At 40.5% G+C, this 14,774-nt stretch overlaps 2 protein-coding genes across 2 annotated transcripts; both read left to right on the plus strand.

Moving 5' to 3' along the window:
* Positions 1-210: 210 nt before the first annotated feature.
* Positions 211-3,405, plus strand: LOC105384809 (serine/threonine-protein kinase PLK4). Its single transcript, XM_011555089.3, has 3 exons — positions 211-479; positions 891-983; positions 1,063-3,405. The coding sequence occupies exon 3, from the start codon at positions 1,171-1,173 to the stop codon at positions 3,172-3,174; it is 2,004 nt and encodes a 667-aa protein (XP_011553391.3). The 5' UTR covers positions 211-479; positions 891-983; positions 1,063-1,170; the 3' UTR covers positions 3,175-3,405.
* A 1,132-nt stretch (positions 3,406-4,537) lies between these two features.
* On the plus strand, positions 4,538-6,889 carry LOC105384808 (60S ribosomal protein L23a). Its single transcript, XM_011555087.3, has 5 exons — positions 4,538-4,697; positions 5,039-5,520; positions 5,735-5,862; positions 6,237-6,413; positions 6,759-6,889. The coding sequence occupies exons 1-5, from the start codon at positions 4,667-4,669 to the stop codon at positions 6,841-6,843; spliced, it is 903 nt and encodes a 300-aa protein (XP_011553389.2). The 5' UTR covers positions 4,538-4,666; the 3' UTR covers positions 6,844-6,889.
* The last annotated feature ends 7,885 nt before the right edge of the window (positions 6,890-14,774 follow it).

Consider the following 14,774-nt stretch of genomic DNA (forward strand, 5'->3'; position numbering starts at 1 on the left):
TGTAAAGATGAATTCCTGCCTATCCTTGAAGTTTGAGGTAAAATATCTTGGACCTACTCTGCAATACATCTTTTGTAGACTGTAAAAAATCTAGGTTTTTCTGGATTTGATTAAAAATTGTTGACAAAATCAAAGTAGTTAGATATTATTCTGAGATTTGTATTTTCAAGGATGTAGTCTATGATCTGTGATCACCTAAGTAGTCTGTGGAAATCACAGATTACCAAAAAACGACAGCTGCGGTGTTGGTTGTGTAATTTGTGTTGTTTTCATTTTATTTTAATCGTAAAAATAGTTTATATTTCAACAAGAGAGTAGTAAAGTGTGTAACAGTAACAGGCACAAGCTAGATATCATCCGAACTATTGTTTCCAGGGGGATTTGTTATGAGATCATTACAACTTTACAAATTTTTACTTCGTGAATGTGAGAAGCTCCCGCCAGACGCTTGTAAACATTACAAATTCTCAATAAAACAAGTAAGCAAATGCAGTTTCTTTTAGATATAAAGTATTAATGGGACGTAGGCAGCACCAAGGTCAATTAAAATATTTCAAGAATATGTTTAATAATAATAACCTATTAAACTCATTTTAATTTTACTGTTTATTATTTTATTTGAATCGTTACATAACTGAAAATCTAACACAATATTTAGGATTTTATTGCTTTAGTTTTGATTAAGTATAAACTTAATTTTTCAGTCATATATGTAGATCTCTGGCCTAAAATAATCTTACACCTATTCCACTTAAGAACAAGATTCAATTAAAAGTATTGTTTTATGTCACTTGTGTGCCACTAGTAAAACTCAAGATATGATTTCATTACAAACACATATATTTTTGGTAATAAATGCTTTTTACTTACTTTACTTTTTATGTTTACAGAGTTTCAAACAACATAGATTTGAGCCCGATTCAAACCGAGTTAAGGAAATAATTACAAAAAGCATAGAAGATGCCAAATGGGTGGTAAATAAGGTAACACAATACATGTTTCCAACTTCACTAGAGCTAGTCATAAAAATTTAAACTAATTAATGCTTTGCTTGACTTTCAGTATACAAAGAAATAATGGAATTCACACCAAAATTAAGAAGATATAGAAAGCATGCTTTTATCCACGACAAAAGAATATCGTAATTGAAGACTAAGTGAATACATAAAAATGAATGTTTTTGGGGAGAAAATACAAGACTACGAACTACTTGAACATCTGGGAAAGGGTGGGTTCGCCCACGTGTACCGTGCAAGATGCCAGAGAACCGGCCTGTTTGTGGCCATCAAAATGATAGACAAAGCTCTGATGGCGAGTGCTGGCATGATTGGCCGAGTCCGTCAGGAGGTCACCATACACTCTCGACTCAAGCATCCTGCCATCCTGGAATTGTTTACTTTCTTTGAAGACGCCCACTATGTTTATTTAGTGTTAGAACTGGCACATAATGGAGAGCTTGCTAAACATTTCAAACTGGGAACTCGAGGCCTCTCAGAGAAGGCAGCCGCTGACATCTTCAGACAAGTAGTGAGTGGAGTGCTGTACCTGCACACACACAACATCATACATCGAGACTTGTCTCTGAACAACCTGCTGCTCACCAAAGATTTAAATGTTAAAATAGCAGATTTTGGACTAGCAACCCAGTTGAATGGACCAGATGAGAAACATGTGACAATGTGTGGGACCCCCAACTACATATCTCCCGAGGTGGCTATGCGCGAGCTGCACGGGCTGCCGGCGGACGTGTGGGGGCTCGGCTGCATGCTCTACACGCTGCTCGTGGGCAGCCCGCCCTTCCACACGCAGCACGTTAAGACCACTCTGAACAAAGTCATCAATGCGGACTACAAGATACCTGCTGAACTATCACTCCAAGCACAAGATTTGCTACAAAAGCTCTTGTGTAAAGATCCCATAAAGAGGATTACTCTGAAAGCTATCATGGAACATCCATTTGTAAATCATTCTGTTCTATCGAAGCAGGAAATGTCCAGAGATTCTGGTTTTTTAACAACCCTTCATAGTACTCAGCATAGTAGCAAACTGAGACCTGATGAAAGGACAAATTCAGGTATTCTTGCATTTGGCAGGGATCACAATTTTGGGCCAAAAGAAGAGCCCAGGCATGCCTCATTCAACATGTTCCCGGGGTTTTCAGACGGCAACATGCCCTCGGCGCAGAGCAGTGGCTACAACCACCAGATGAGTGTCGATAACAGAGGTCCAGACTTGTACTGTGCTAATAAACAGCAGAAGAACAATTTTTCTCTCGACATGTTTGACAATCCTCCAAAAGTGCCTTCAGTTACAGATAATTTTAGGAGGTTGGAGATAAAAGGTGCTGCTGCTGAGTATCAAAATGAGTGTGAAAACAAAGAGAACATAAGTAAAGCGGGTGGTGTGGGGCGCACGACGATCGGGGTCCCGCCGCTGTGCGCGGAGCGGCTGCCGGCGCTGGCGCACCGCACGCGCAACGCCGTGCTGCGCATCGAGCCCGCCGCCGTCGTCGTCGAGTTCATCAAGAGGAAAGGCAAGGACCGCGAGGAAAAGGTCGTAGAAATTTGTAAAATATCCAAAGATGGTATGAAAATTATTATTTACTCTGTCGATCATCGCAAAGAGAAGTACAACGTATTAAACGATCACGACCCCAGTCCGGACGAGGTGTTCTCGTATCACAATCTGCCACAGAAACACTGGAAGAAGTACTTGTATGCGTCTCGTTTCGTTGACCTTGTGAAGGCGAAAACACCTAAAATCACTTTGTACTCGCCATTGGCTAAATGCCAGCTGATGGAGAACGGGACAGACATTGAGATGTTCTTCTACAATGGTGAAAAGGTAACATTCAGTTCAACGGATGGCTTGAAAGTGATAGATAAGAATTTGAAGACACACTGTAATCTTTCTTCATCTCCTGATTTAAAATATCTGAGTGATCACTTTGAGGAGTGCAGCAGTAGGATGAAGCGAATACAGGGTGCTCTGTCGTGTATCCCTGACGAGTGTTTTCCTCTGATAATAGGCCGGCGTCCTGTGCCGGGGGGCGGAGCGGGGGGCGCGGCGCAGGGGGGCACCCCCGCCGGCGCCTGCCACACGCCGCTGCTGAACATCGGCTCCTTCCACAGAACCGCCAGCTCCACGCAAGCCCACAGCGACTATAATATCTAAACTATGTCTTGTGTTAACTATAAGACAATTTCTTTAGAGAATGCCTGTATTTTTTTGTGAAGTGCCTTTGTTTCTTATTAAGTAATTTTAATAGGATTATTTTAATTAAGTGACAACTTAATATTTTATTCAAATATAAGAATTTTATTTAAGAACTTACACAATGTATTTAATTAGTATTTGTTTCATAGGTTATTTTATGAGGTAAATGATAATATAAATGTATTATAGTAATGGGCATTTTTATTGCGTAAGCAGGTACCTACTACGAATAGTTAGTTATGCTGTGCGTTGATAAACCAACGTGATCGTACACAGTTTCGTTCCTTGTCTCATAAACCTCCATTTACCTAGTCAAACTCGCAAATCAGGCGATTTGTTTGACTAGGTAGGTACAAATGTGGTAAAGCGGATTGAACCTACCGTATTAGAAACTCTTAATTTTATAAATGATATAAGTACCTATAATATAAAATGACGACCGAATGATGAGTGGTTAGAGACCCCGGGTTCGATTCCCGGCCGGGGCAGATATTTGTGGACAGATCTATCTGTGTAGATATAACGCTGATACCCACAGGCTCTTTGGGGTCGGATGGCCGTGTGTGAGATGTCCCAAGTGCCTAAATATTATTAATGATATCGCGTATACAGTTATAACTATTCGCGTATTTTATTACTATAATGTAAATACATCATATTGTATTTACAACAAACTATCTCCCCGACTGGAGTCGTACGACAAGACAATTTTTTCGCCCCTCGCTTAAAACGCTTTAAAATCTTTATTATCCCGGAATTCCCACGGGAAATTTTTATACCCTTGTTACACGGTGTAACTCTACTCGGTAGTTGTGTAACGAGTGGCGAGACAGTATCCTCGACCAGTCAACGAGTGTTCGGCTGTGGCCACTTTATAATGTAATGGGTATGGGGGTGAGGTGCAGCTCGTGGGCAACAGCTACCATGCAGCTACCTAGTTTATTGTACTTATAACCTATCTGTGAGGAGGCGTGCTTCAAACTTGTTGAACGATTACAAAGCGAGGTTTACACTATCTAGCAATAAATTAATATTGCAGAAGTCGAAGTACTCGAAGTTGAAATCGGCTATTTTTATTATTAAAGTGGGGTCACATTATGAACCGCGTCCGATAATGTGTCCGCAGTAAAGCTGCACCTAAGCTATGGGTGAGGCCAGATTAGCGTAATTTTGAATTGTGAGTCGCGTATTTTGATGCGCGGGGACGAGGGAGACGGGGAAGCGAATCGCTCCCCTAAACTCCCCTCGTCGCCGCGCACACTTTTCTGCGACTCACACACAACTCACAAAATTACGCTCGTCTGGCCTCACCCTAAAACTCACCACCACACCAGCCAGTGCTGGCTCCGTGTAAGTCGGTCTATAAAAAAAAGTTAAACACAGATAACCTTTTTCCAAAATTAATATTTTATTGTGGCAACATCGAAAAGACTCCATCTTTTTTGTCACGATGCCTCCCAAGAAGCAGCCCGAAAAATCCGGTAGGTTTTCGTATTTCTATTATTTATTCTCACAGCCGAATTACGTAGATCGTTTTACGATATTATTCACAAATTCTCAGTGTACTAATGTGTGAAAGTGTTAAAATGCGGTGTTTACCAAGTGACTCGGTGGTTAGGTGACATTTCAGGAGCCACGCGGTTTGTCATGTTATTTTTACTATTGTTCCTAAATTCAAATCCTTTGTGATTTGCATCATAATAATCCAAGACCGTACGGTATTAAACTGTCTCACGGTTTTATATCATGCGCCAGCAACCGTGCGTGTTGATAATGTATACATGACTTTGAGGTTATGTTTAACTGTATTAACTATTATCAGGAGCGGCTAAGCCCGCCGCTGAGAAGAAGCCAGCTACCGCTAAGACGCCTGCTGCGGCCCCCAAGGCTGCGTCAGCGCCTGCGGCTGCCAAGCCAGCTTCGTCGAAGACCCCGGCTCCTGCCCCCAAGGCAGCTGCTGCGGCACCCAAGGCTGCGCCCGCCGCCAAGGCCGCTCCCGCTGCCAAGGCTGCCCCGGCCGCTAAGCCCGCGGCCGCCAAGGCTGCTCCGGCCGCGGCCAAGCCCGCAGAGAAGAAGCCAGCTTCAGCCCCCACCGCCAAGGCTGGCTCTGCTAAGGCTGCTGCACTTAAGACCAAGTCCAGTGCCAAGCCTTCAGTCAAGAAAGCTGCTGCAGCTGCTAAGCCTAAGGCCAAGCCTGCTGCTGCCAAGCTGAAGATTGCGCCCAAGCCCAAGAAGACCGGCATCAAGGGACAAAAGAAACAGGCATCCAAGCCTGTTACTAAGGCACTCAAGGCACAGAAGAAAGTAAGTGTCATTTATAATACTGTTTTTCTGGATAGTTACTTTGGACCTATAAATTTTTATGAATGAGTGAAAGTGCTTAATATTGTTGTGCTCCAATGATGAGGCCTATGTCCAGCAATGGACTATTAGATGATGAATCACAAGGTGATAACAAAGTACAAAGACATTTAATTCATAGTTTACATTTTGTTTATTTATAAATTGTCTGTTACAGGTTGTGAAAGGTGAACATGGCAAGCGCGTGCGACAGATCCGCAACTCGGTTCACTTCCGCAGGCCCAAGACCTTTGAGCCACCGAGGCAACCTAAGTACCCGAGGAAATCCCTGCCCAGCAGGAATCGGTAAGTTTCATTGTTTTGATTGTAATTATTTGTATAAATATGTGTATTTAAATTTTCAAAACATTTATATTTTAAACATACCCAGATCTTGGTTAGATACAATCTACAAAAGAGACAAGTATCCCCACAACTTTCATAATATTATAATTTCCTGATTAGGTTATCTTGTTGATTACAAGTATTCCTAAATCATTGCCTGTGATCTAACTGTAATTATATAAATTAGGCTCTCACATTTCTGAAAGAAATCTACTCGGTTCTATGTACATATTCGTTGCTTATTTCCATTCAAGCATATTCACAATAATTTCACCCTAATCATAATTAAATTTTAATTTATTTGATGTTACTGTAATATTATCTCTTTCCTCCAGTATGGATGCGTACAACATCATCAAGTTCCCGCTGACGTCTGAAGCCGCGATGAAGAAGATTGAGGACAACAACACGCTGGTGTTCATTGTGCACACGAGTTCCAACAAGCACCACATCAAGGCCGCCGTCAAGAAGCTGTACGACATCAACGTTGCTAAAGTCAACACACTCATCAGGTAATCATACACTTATATCTCGGTTAGAGGCAATGTGTTAAATTTAGTTTTGGATTTGCCACACTGATTGCTTTCTGAGGTCAGATCCAATCATTTACCTAACATAGGTAACTTGGTTGATCTGTCCATGTACTGCAGAACATGTTTGGTGTGGCTAATCCTTTAAAGCTTTATCATAAAATGTGATCAAAGAATGTTTAGATTTTGTAGCTTAATATGATGATATCTTGTGGGAATCTCATTGATTCAGAATGAAATGAAGTTACACAACGCTGACACACTGCAAGCTATCCCTTACAGCTTTTAGTTTCCTGCAGTTTCCTAACACTGGTGGTGTTGTTTCAGGCCCGACGGCAAGAAGAAGGCGTACGTCCGTCTGGCGCGCGACTACGACGCGTTAGACGTTGCCAACAAGATCGGCATCATATAAACTGACGGTTTAGCATATTTTATAAGAATAAAAAAAAACGTACAAACCTAGCAGTTTTATTTGTTAGGGTTAATGACGATTTTGATGAGAAAATTCGGTAAGTTGTTGATGTTGTTGTTATTGAAATTGACTGGAGATAAGGGTGTAATAAAGTGCAATGTGTTACAGATGATCACATTGATGGTGAAGCTGGGTCATACGATGTTTCCACCAACTCATCTCACATTTAAAGGTAAATATTATTTTTTATTCTCGTGATATTTTCTATAATTTAAATGATGATATTTTGTGGGAATCTCATTGACTCAGTATGAAATAAATTATACACACTACTGATTTTTTATTTTAAGTATTATTTTACATGCTTTTATGAGATTCAATTTATAAAAGTGTGGTTTTATATTTTCAGGTGAGCCAATAATTTTGAGGAGGTGCGCCGCTACAGACTCTCAAGACCAGGAAGGATTTTGGTGAGCAAATTATTGAGTCAATTATTAATTATTGAGTCCATGTACTGTTGTAGGTATTTTAAGATTATTATATTGATGTTATTTTATGTATTTTGTATGATGATAATTTGTGGGAATCTCATTGACTCAGCATGAAATAAATTTTACACACTACTGATTATTCATACTAAGTAAATACATTTAAGCTAGAGATGCCACGAATATTCGGCAACTATTCGGTATTCGGCCTATTCGGCCAGTTTTTTCAGTATTCGGTATTCGGCCGAATAGTGCGTACTATTCGGGCCGAATACCGAATAGTAAATCATGTAAAAATGACTTGTATTTTATTCAAAATTTGGTATTTATTTCCAAATCACAACATTTTAGTACTTAAAATTAATCAGTAGTAAGTTGTGCTGGATAAAAACGAGCATTTCAGCATTTTTTGGTAGCCCACGATTGCGCTTTTCATTGTAACCATCCTCAGAAAATAACCTCTCACTATAAACGCTACTTCCAGGTGAAAAAAGATAAGTTTTTACAAATTTCAATAGATTCGGGTATTGTTTTTTGTTTGCTGACCACCACTTGTAAGGATCGGCCATCCGATCTAGGCGAACTATTATCAAACAAAAATTCAACTCGTTTGCCACAGCATTCTGCCTCTTAATAATTAGCATTTCTCATATAATCTATAGCGACTTCTTCAAAGCAGTTCCAGGAACAAAAAAACAGGTTGTAGCGCCGAATATTCGGCGGCCGAATATTCGGCGCTTCGGCCAGCAGTGTCGCCGAATATTCGGTATTCGGCCAATTCACTATTCGTGGCAACACTAATTTAAGCACGCATAAGAGTGTCAATATAAATGAATTGTGTTATATTTTCAGGTGACCTGGTAAAGGAGGAAACGCTGTGGACTCACGAATTCTCAATATAAGAAAGAATTTTGGTGAGTAAATTATATTCTTACAATGCTATAATTAAAAATAACGAAATGAGATTACCGAAAGCGTTATGTCCAGCATTACATGGCTAGGCTAGGCTGATGATAATATAGTAGGTAATTAATATTTATAATGATGAGAAAACTATGGATTCCCCTATTGATTTTTTATGAAATTAAAATCCGTTTTACTGAATATGGACTATCACTAATATATGTGTTTTTAATTGTTTTCAATAGATCATTGTTATATTTTTTATTTGTTTACAGACTTGATCATCGCAGTATTCACAGAGGGGTCAAGTCAACGGCTTTGTAAACATTGTAAGTAATTAAGATTTTATAGTAAAAAAGTACTCTTTGTATTACTATATTATTGAAAATTAAGATGACCGAGTGGGTGCCGGGCGACGGGCGCCGGCGGAGAGGCAGGCCGAGACGGAGATGGCGGGACGACCTGGACAAATTCGATAACAACTGGGCTGAGGGTGCACAGGATCGAAAGGTGTGGAAGATGAAAGGGGAGGCCTTTGCCCAGCAGTGGAAAAAAAATAAGTAGGCTATTATAGAAGATGTTATGATGAGACCTAAATGGATTCCCCTATTGATTTTAAGTGAAATAAAAATCCTCTTAGCTGATAACCACATGGACTCATTAAATACCTAAAGTATGTTTTTTCTACAACAAATATTAATGTGGTTTTTTTATTTTATTTACAGGTACAGGTACACAAGCAATCCATGCAGGTAAAATTTACTGAAACAATTAGTAGATGTACATACGTAGTTTAATAAATAATAATATATTTAAGTATTGATGTAATATTAGTTTAATACATAGTAATTATATTTAAGTATTGATTGTAATATTATGTAATAAAATAATAAATGTATAGAATATAATACGTATGTTTCATATAAACCAGACCTGCACATTCATAACTTTGCATTGATTATAAATATTGTAGTTTTGTACTGGCGCATTTCTTAAATGATGCAGCACTGATAGATTATAAAGTTCACAGCACATCAACTCGGAAAGGGATCGTGACCGTATCAACTCGAGCTGTTCAGTATTCTTTGTATGGATCTCCCTACTATATGTAACGCACACTAATGGGAATCGTAACGTAATCGCCTCGCCGTGGGACGAGTTCGGGAGCGCCGTCGATCCGTGTGTGCTGTGACCTTTAAATGTATAATTAAAGCGAACCTGTCGCACGCCTCGACGAGGCTTGCCTCGGGTTTGCTAGAACGCGATCCATTGCTGGGTATGTATAAAAGTACCCTCGGTGACATGTTGACCATACAAACCGAGCATTGGATCCCGTTCTAGCAAACCCGAGGCATGCCTCGCCAAGGCTTGCAACAGGTGGATACGCGACTATTCACAGTTAAAGCAGTGCTGACGATTCATATAAATATTGTTCTCAGCCCTGATGGTCAGAGTATTTTCTGACCACGGCAGGTAGCAGGCAGTAGTTAGCTTCTTGTGTCGATGGCAACTGTTACACTTGCGCGGCCCAGTGGACCGCCACGATATCCTTGGTTGGCCTTGAGTAGTTAGCTGAGGAAGGCCAATAACAGTTTTAAGCGCCCCTTGCGATAAGCTTGAAGTTGTTGTTGTACGACAAAAAAAATGCTTGATACAATAAAATAGCCTACAGCAGCCGCTTTATTTTGAAACTACATATTTAGAACTGCATAAGAGAAGTAAGTACCTAGTTGTCCGTTGGTTGAGACTTACAGGTTCAGCCAAACTAATTTTTTTTCAGCAATTTTCTTGAAAGTCTATTTTGTAGTTAGGTGTGAAACAGGTACTGACCGTCAGATGCTTTCCATTTTACAACATTGATAGGAATTTTCAATTAAATAATTTTGATGTGATATTTCATATTGTATAACTTTCTAGACCCTGAAGTTGCTCCACTCATTAGGGAGAAGTTCTAATACCAAATCCTGTTGTGATTTAATTTAGCTTGTTTGATGTAATGTTATCCACTTATTCAATGGATGTAAGTAAACTACTTTTGTTTTGCGTCAATTTGATGTGGTGACGTCATTGCATAACCAATTTATATTTGAAGAGCGTCATAGATCATAGAGTCAGTAAGTGCTTAGAGGGGTAATAATTCTTGTAGTCACCTCCGACTACCCTTCGGGGTAACAGTCGTGAGTATATTGTATATGTATGTACATCCAGCGCAGACGAGTGTATTTTGTCTACAATTTATTAGATATTTTCTATGTACAGACGAGTACCCGGGAATGTGCCTAGTGTGCGCAAGGATTATGATAATAATGTACTATCAGTCTATCACATATAAATTGAGATTTCTCTACCTACTATGCAAGTAGTCATATTTTATGTAATCTTCTGGACTATAACTGTGTTACCACAAAAAACTTTGAACACTGTTTAACAAGTGTTTAAAACGAAATTTGACAGATTTCGTAGGCGTTTGACAGCGTTAAACACCTGTTAAACACTGTCTTAAGTTTTTGTGGTAAGGCCCTAATAGTCCACTGCTAGACATGGGTCTATCCCAAAGAGCGCCACAACTTTTTCTCCTCAGTCTTTATCATCCAGACCCCTAGTTTAACATAAGAAAAAGAGAACAATGCTAAGGTTAGATAACAATGACATTCAGCTATAGATAGCTATTTCCACATTAGCGCCTAACCATTAAAGATTAATAGTCATGAAACAATGACCAAAGCTATGATAACTAATTACATTGATAAGAAGGTAGTGTATATTTAGTTCTGAAGTAGAGTTTATGAGCTATCATGTGTAATACCTGTGTATCTATGCATGCACACATTATTATAATATTAAATTAAAACTCGCCTTGGTGGATGTAGGTTGTCGATTGATGGGGGTGAAAATGGAATAGGAAAACATTTCCACTGAAAAATCTCATAAGGCGATGCGCAGCTTGCGGCATAACTATTTAATAGAAGGAAATTGTCATCGTCGTTTATTGTGAAGTATTATGTATCTTTTTTATCTATTCTAAGTGAATTAATTAATTTAACTGCCTACATAAATATGTATTTTTAAACTTAAAAACCTGTTTGTTGAATCGCCAACACGCTACCTACAACGCCGCGAAAACATGGGGTTTTTTTGCAAGTTGTTTGCTCTCGTAGTCTCTACATAATATTTGCCTTCTGCACGGTTTTTTTGCAAGTTGTTTGCTCTCGTAGTCTCTACATAATATTTGCCTTCTGCACGTTGCCGTTGTTCGATTACTTCCCTATTCATACCGCGACCGTTCCTCGATGACCGATTCGTCATGGACCATGGACACCATGGTACTGCTCGTGGTCAGCACGATTCATTTCAGGACATCTTTCGCCTTATCTCCGAAACTTTCAGGACATAAGACTTGGTAACTTTCTACATCTACAATAGTGACTACAGGCACCTACAGGATGGGTACCTTTGAGCTGTCGAATGTTACAAAACCAAAAGCAGATTTTTATAGACAAAGACATCCAGAAGCATAAATGCCGATGAGCAGGGCCACACACTGCGAAGATCTGACTACCATATCCCGTACCCATGTTCCAGGACATCAAGAAACCTATCGAAATTATTGCATGTAAGGATCGATCAAACAGGCCTAAGCCACCACCACGTAGGCACCGTGACCTCAGGTTAACGACGAAATTAACCTGTTTGTACTTAGTTATTTCGAACTATTACGTGCTAATATGTTGTGAATGATAATAAAGTGAGACGTATTGTCGAGTCCAAACAACTGAGTCCCGTAGCGGCCGTCACCTTGACGCTGACCCGGCGCGTTGCGTCATTGAACCATACATATTAAAATGGAGGGCGACCGACCAGTTTTTTCCGCGATATCATGATCTTCTCTTGTGAATTTTAAGTCCATTTGCTCTTAACGGTTTCATTGTATCCCGGATAAATTTTCAGCGAGTTAGATTTGTGTATACCTTGTAACTTGTGTCTTATGTATAAGACCTTTGTAAAGGAAAGGGCTAGCATAAGGGCCGTTATTTACAAACGAAGAGATCATCAAGTCCTCATTTATACCTCCGTTTATAAGTGGGAGAACTTCACGAAAAACATTTGCGTGAAAAAAAGCGTCAAGAACATCTAATGAGTTTTGCCGATGGCAAAACGCTTTTGCTACACATTCAGAAAATTGGCTGTACTTAATTAATATGTATCAATCGTATTTAAAATAATGTAAGCCCCTGTACGTATGTATACTGCATAGAAGTTCATGTCATTGTGTACGTACTGTTAAGAATTTATATTAATTGGTAATTTACATGTTAATCTATAACGTATGGATTGTCTTAATTGAACTACTATCACTATGTTAAGAGGTATAGTTAACGTGTTGATTCATTGCTTGCATTTGTTATTGATTAAAACATGGTAAAACAATAATTAAGTAAACAAAGCCAGCGGAATTAAATTAGGTAATTATTTAAGAGCTAGGTAAACTGATATCTTATTGCAGGTGTCACAGTCACGGGGGCTTCAGCCAGACCCCGAGGGGGCACATAGTGGAGGGACGAGACTCTTATTGAAAAAGGCCACTTATTAGTAGGAATGTTTCGAAATACATGATAAGTACTTATAATAATAGAAAGAAGAAATGCATAAGTAAGTACTTTAGTCTTTGTAGAATGATCCAATTCTACTACTCTTCATTCGAATAGCGTCGGGTGGGTAAGTTATCTAAGAGGTTGCTGGGTTGCACTTTCTGAAAGTGAGTAAGAACCGCACCGCACTGGGTGCCAATACTGCCAATGTTTCCTAGAGGGGTACCAAAAGAATACTACCCGACGACGACGGCGCATCCTGGGCAGTCAGTGACTGACAAGGAATCTGGTGGGCTTATCTTTTCACCACGATCCAGCTCTAAAGTGCTGCACTACCTACTTAGAACTTATACATAGAATTGGAACAAAGGGACTTGGTGGTGGTTTCCCATTTAGCATAATCTACCCACGGTACCCGGTTGATGTTATTGTGACTTTATGAGCACACCTATCCTCTCAATAAGATTATTAAGAGAATATTTTTTATCGCTCTCCGAACCGTCCTTAACTACACTCGCGAGCAACCAAATCGACTCAAGCCTTCACGGCGCACATATACATTGATTTTCCTAAAACGATAAATGGTAAATATAAAAGTGATATGTCATTCGAAAGCTGAAGAATTAGGCTTTCAATTAAGATCAATACCATAAAAAAAAACTAAGCGCAGATTTAATGACGCATTTTAATTGCCCGTCAGTGTTAATTACCTCATTAGGAATCCACGCCTTGCGCTACCTGATCCCGCTATAAAACCTTTCCACATCCGGTGTACCTTATCAGTCGCTTGTTGCAAGTTGACCGGTACACATCTCGTTGCATTGTATTCCTTGTTTTCGCAAACCCATGGATACCACACCAGAAGAAGCTGCTCAAGTTGTTGCCTTGCTGCAACAAGGGTTAAGTCAGCGAGCAGTCGCTGCCCAGCTCCACTTGAGCCAGTCTGCTGTATCCCGAGTATACAGACGGTTCCAAGAGACTGGTGCCTTCAATCGAAGACCAAGAACGGGCCGCCACCGCTGCACTTCAGAGAGAGACGACCGCTTCATTGTCTCAACCTCGCTGCGCAATCGACACCTTACGGGCGTTGATGTGCAGCAAGAACTGAGACGTGTACGACAAGTGGCTGTCAGCGAGTGGACAGTGAGAAGACGCTTGAAGGAAGCCAACTTGACACCAAAAAGACCTGCATCAGGCCCCAAATTGACTGCAGGCCACCGACAAGCGCGTCTTCAGTTTGCTCGAGAGCATCTCGATTGGAGCATTGCGCAATGGCGGTCGGTCCTGTTTACTGATGAGTGCAGAGTGTGTCTGCATGGCAGTGACAGGAGAGGCCGGGTCTACCGGCGTCCGGGGGAACGATTTGCCCAATGTTGTTTCGCTGAAACAGTAGCATATGGCGGCGGTTCCTGCATGATGTGGGCTGGTATTTCTCTAGAGGGAAAAACCGCACTTGTTTTCGTGCCTGGAGGCGGCCGAGGAGGCGGGTTAACAGCTGATCGGTACATCACCGACATTCTACTCGGTCATGTTGTGCCCTATGCAGAATTTGTCGGTGAAGACTTCGTGCTAATGCACGACAATGCCCGCTGCCACACGGCACGAGTCAGTCGGCAGTTTCTGAGAGAGAAGGAATTGCGCACGATGGACTGGCCTGCGCTCAGTCCTGACCTGAATCCCATCGAACACTTATGGGACGAGCTCAAAAGAAGAGTTCGGGCCAGGAATCCAGTCCCTGCAAGCGTGGACGAGCTGAAGACAGCTTTATTAGAGGAGTGGGACGGCATTCCTCAGGAAACTGTCAAAAAGTTGATAAGGTCTATGAGAAACAGGCTGCAGGCTGTAATTAGGGCAAGAGGGGGCAATACAAAGTATTGATTTAAATAAATAAATTTTTATCTTAACATTTTTTGTTTAATTTGTATAATACGATACCCATACCCTTTTTTCC

This window comes from Plutella xylostella, chromosome 10, assembly GCF_932276165.1.
Source record: "Plutella xylostella chromosome 10, ilPluXylo3.1, whole genome shotgun sequence".
NCBI lineage: Eukaryota > Metazoa > Arthropoda > Insecta > Lepidoptera > Plutellidae > Plutella > Plutella xylostella.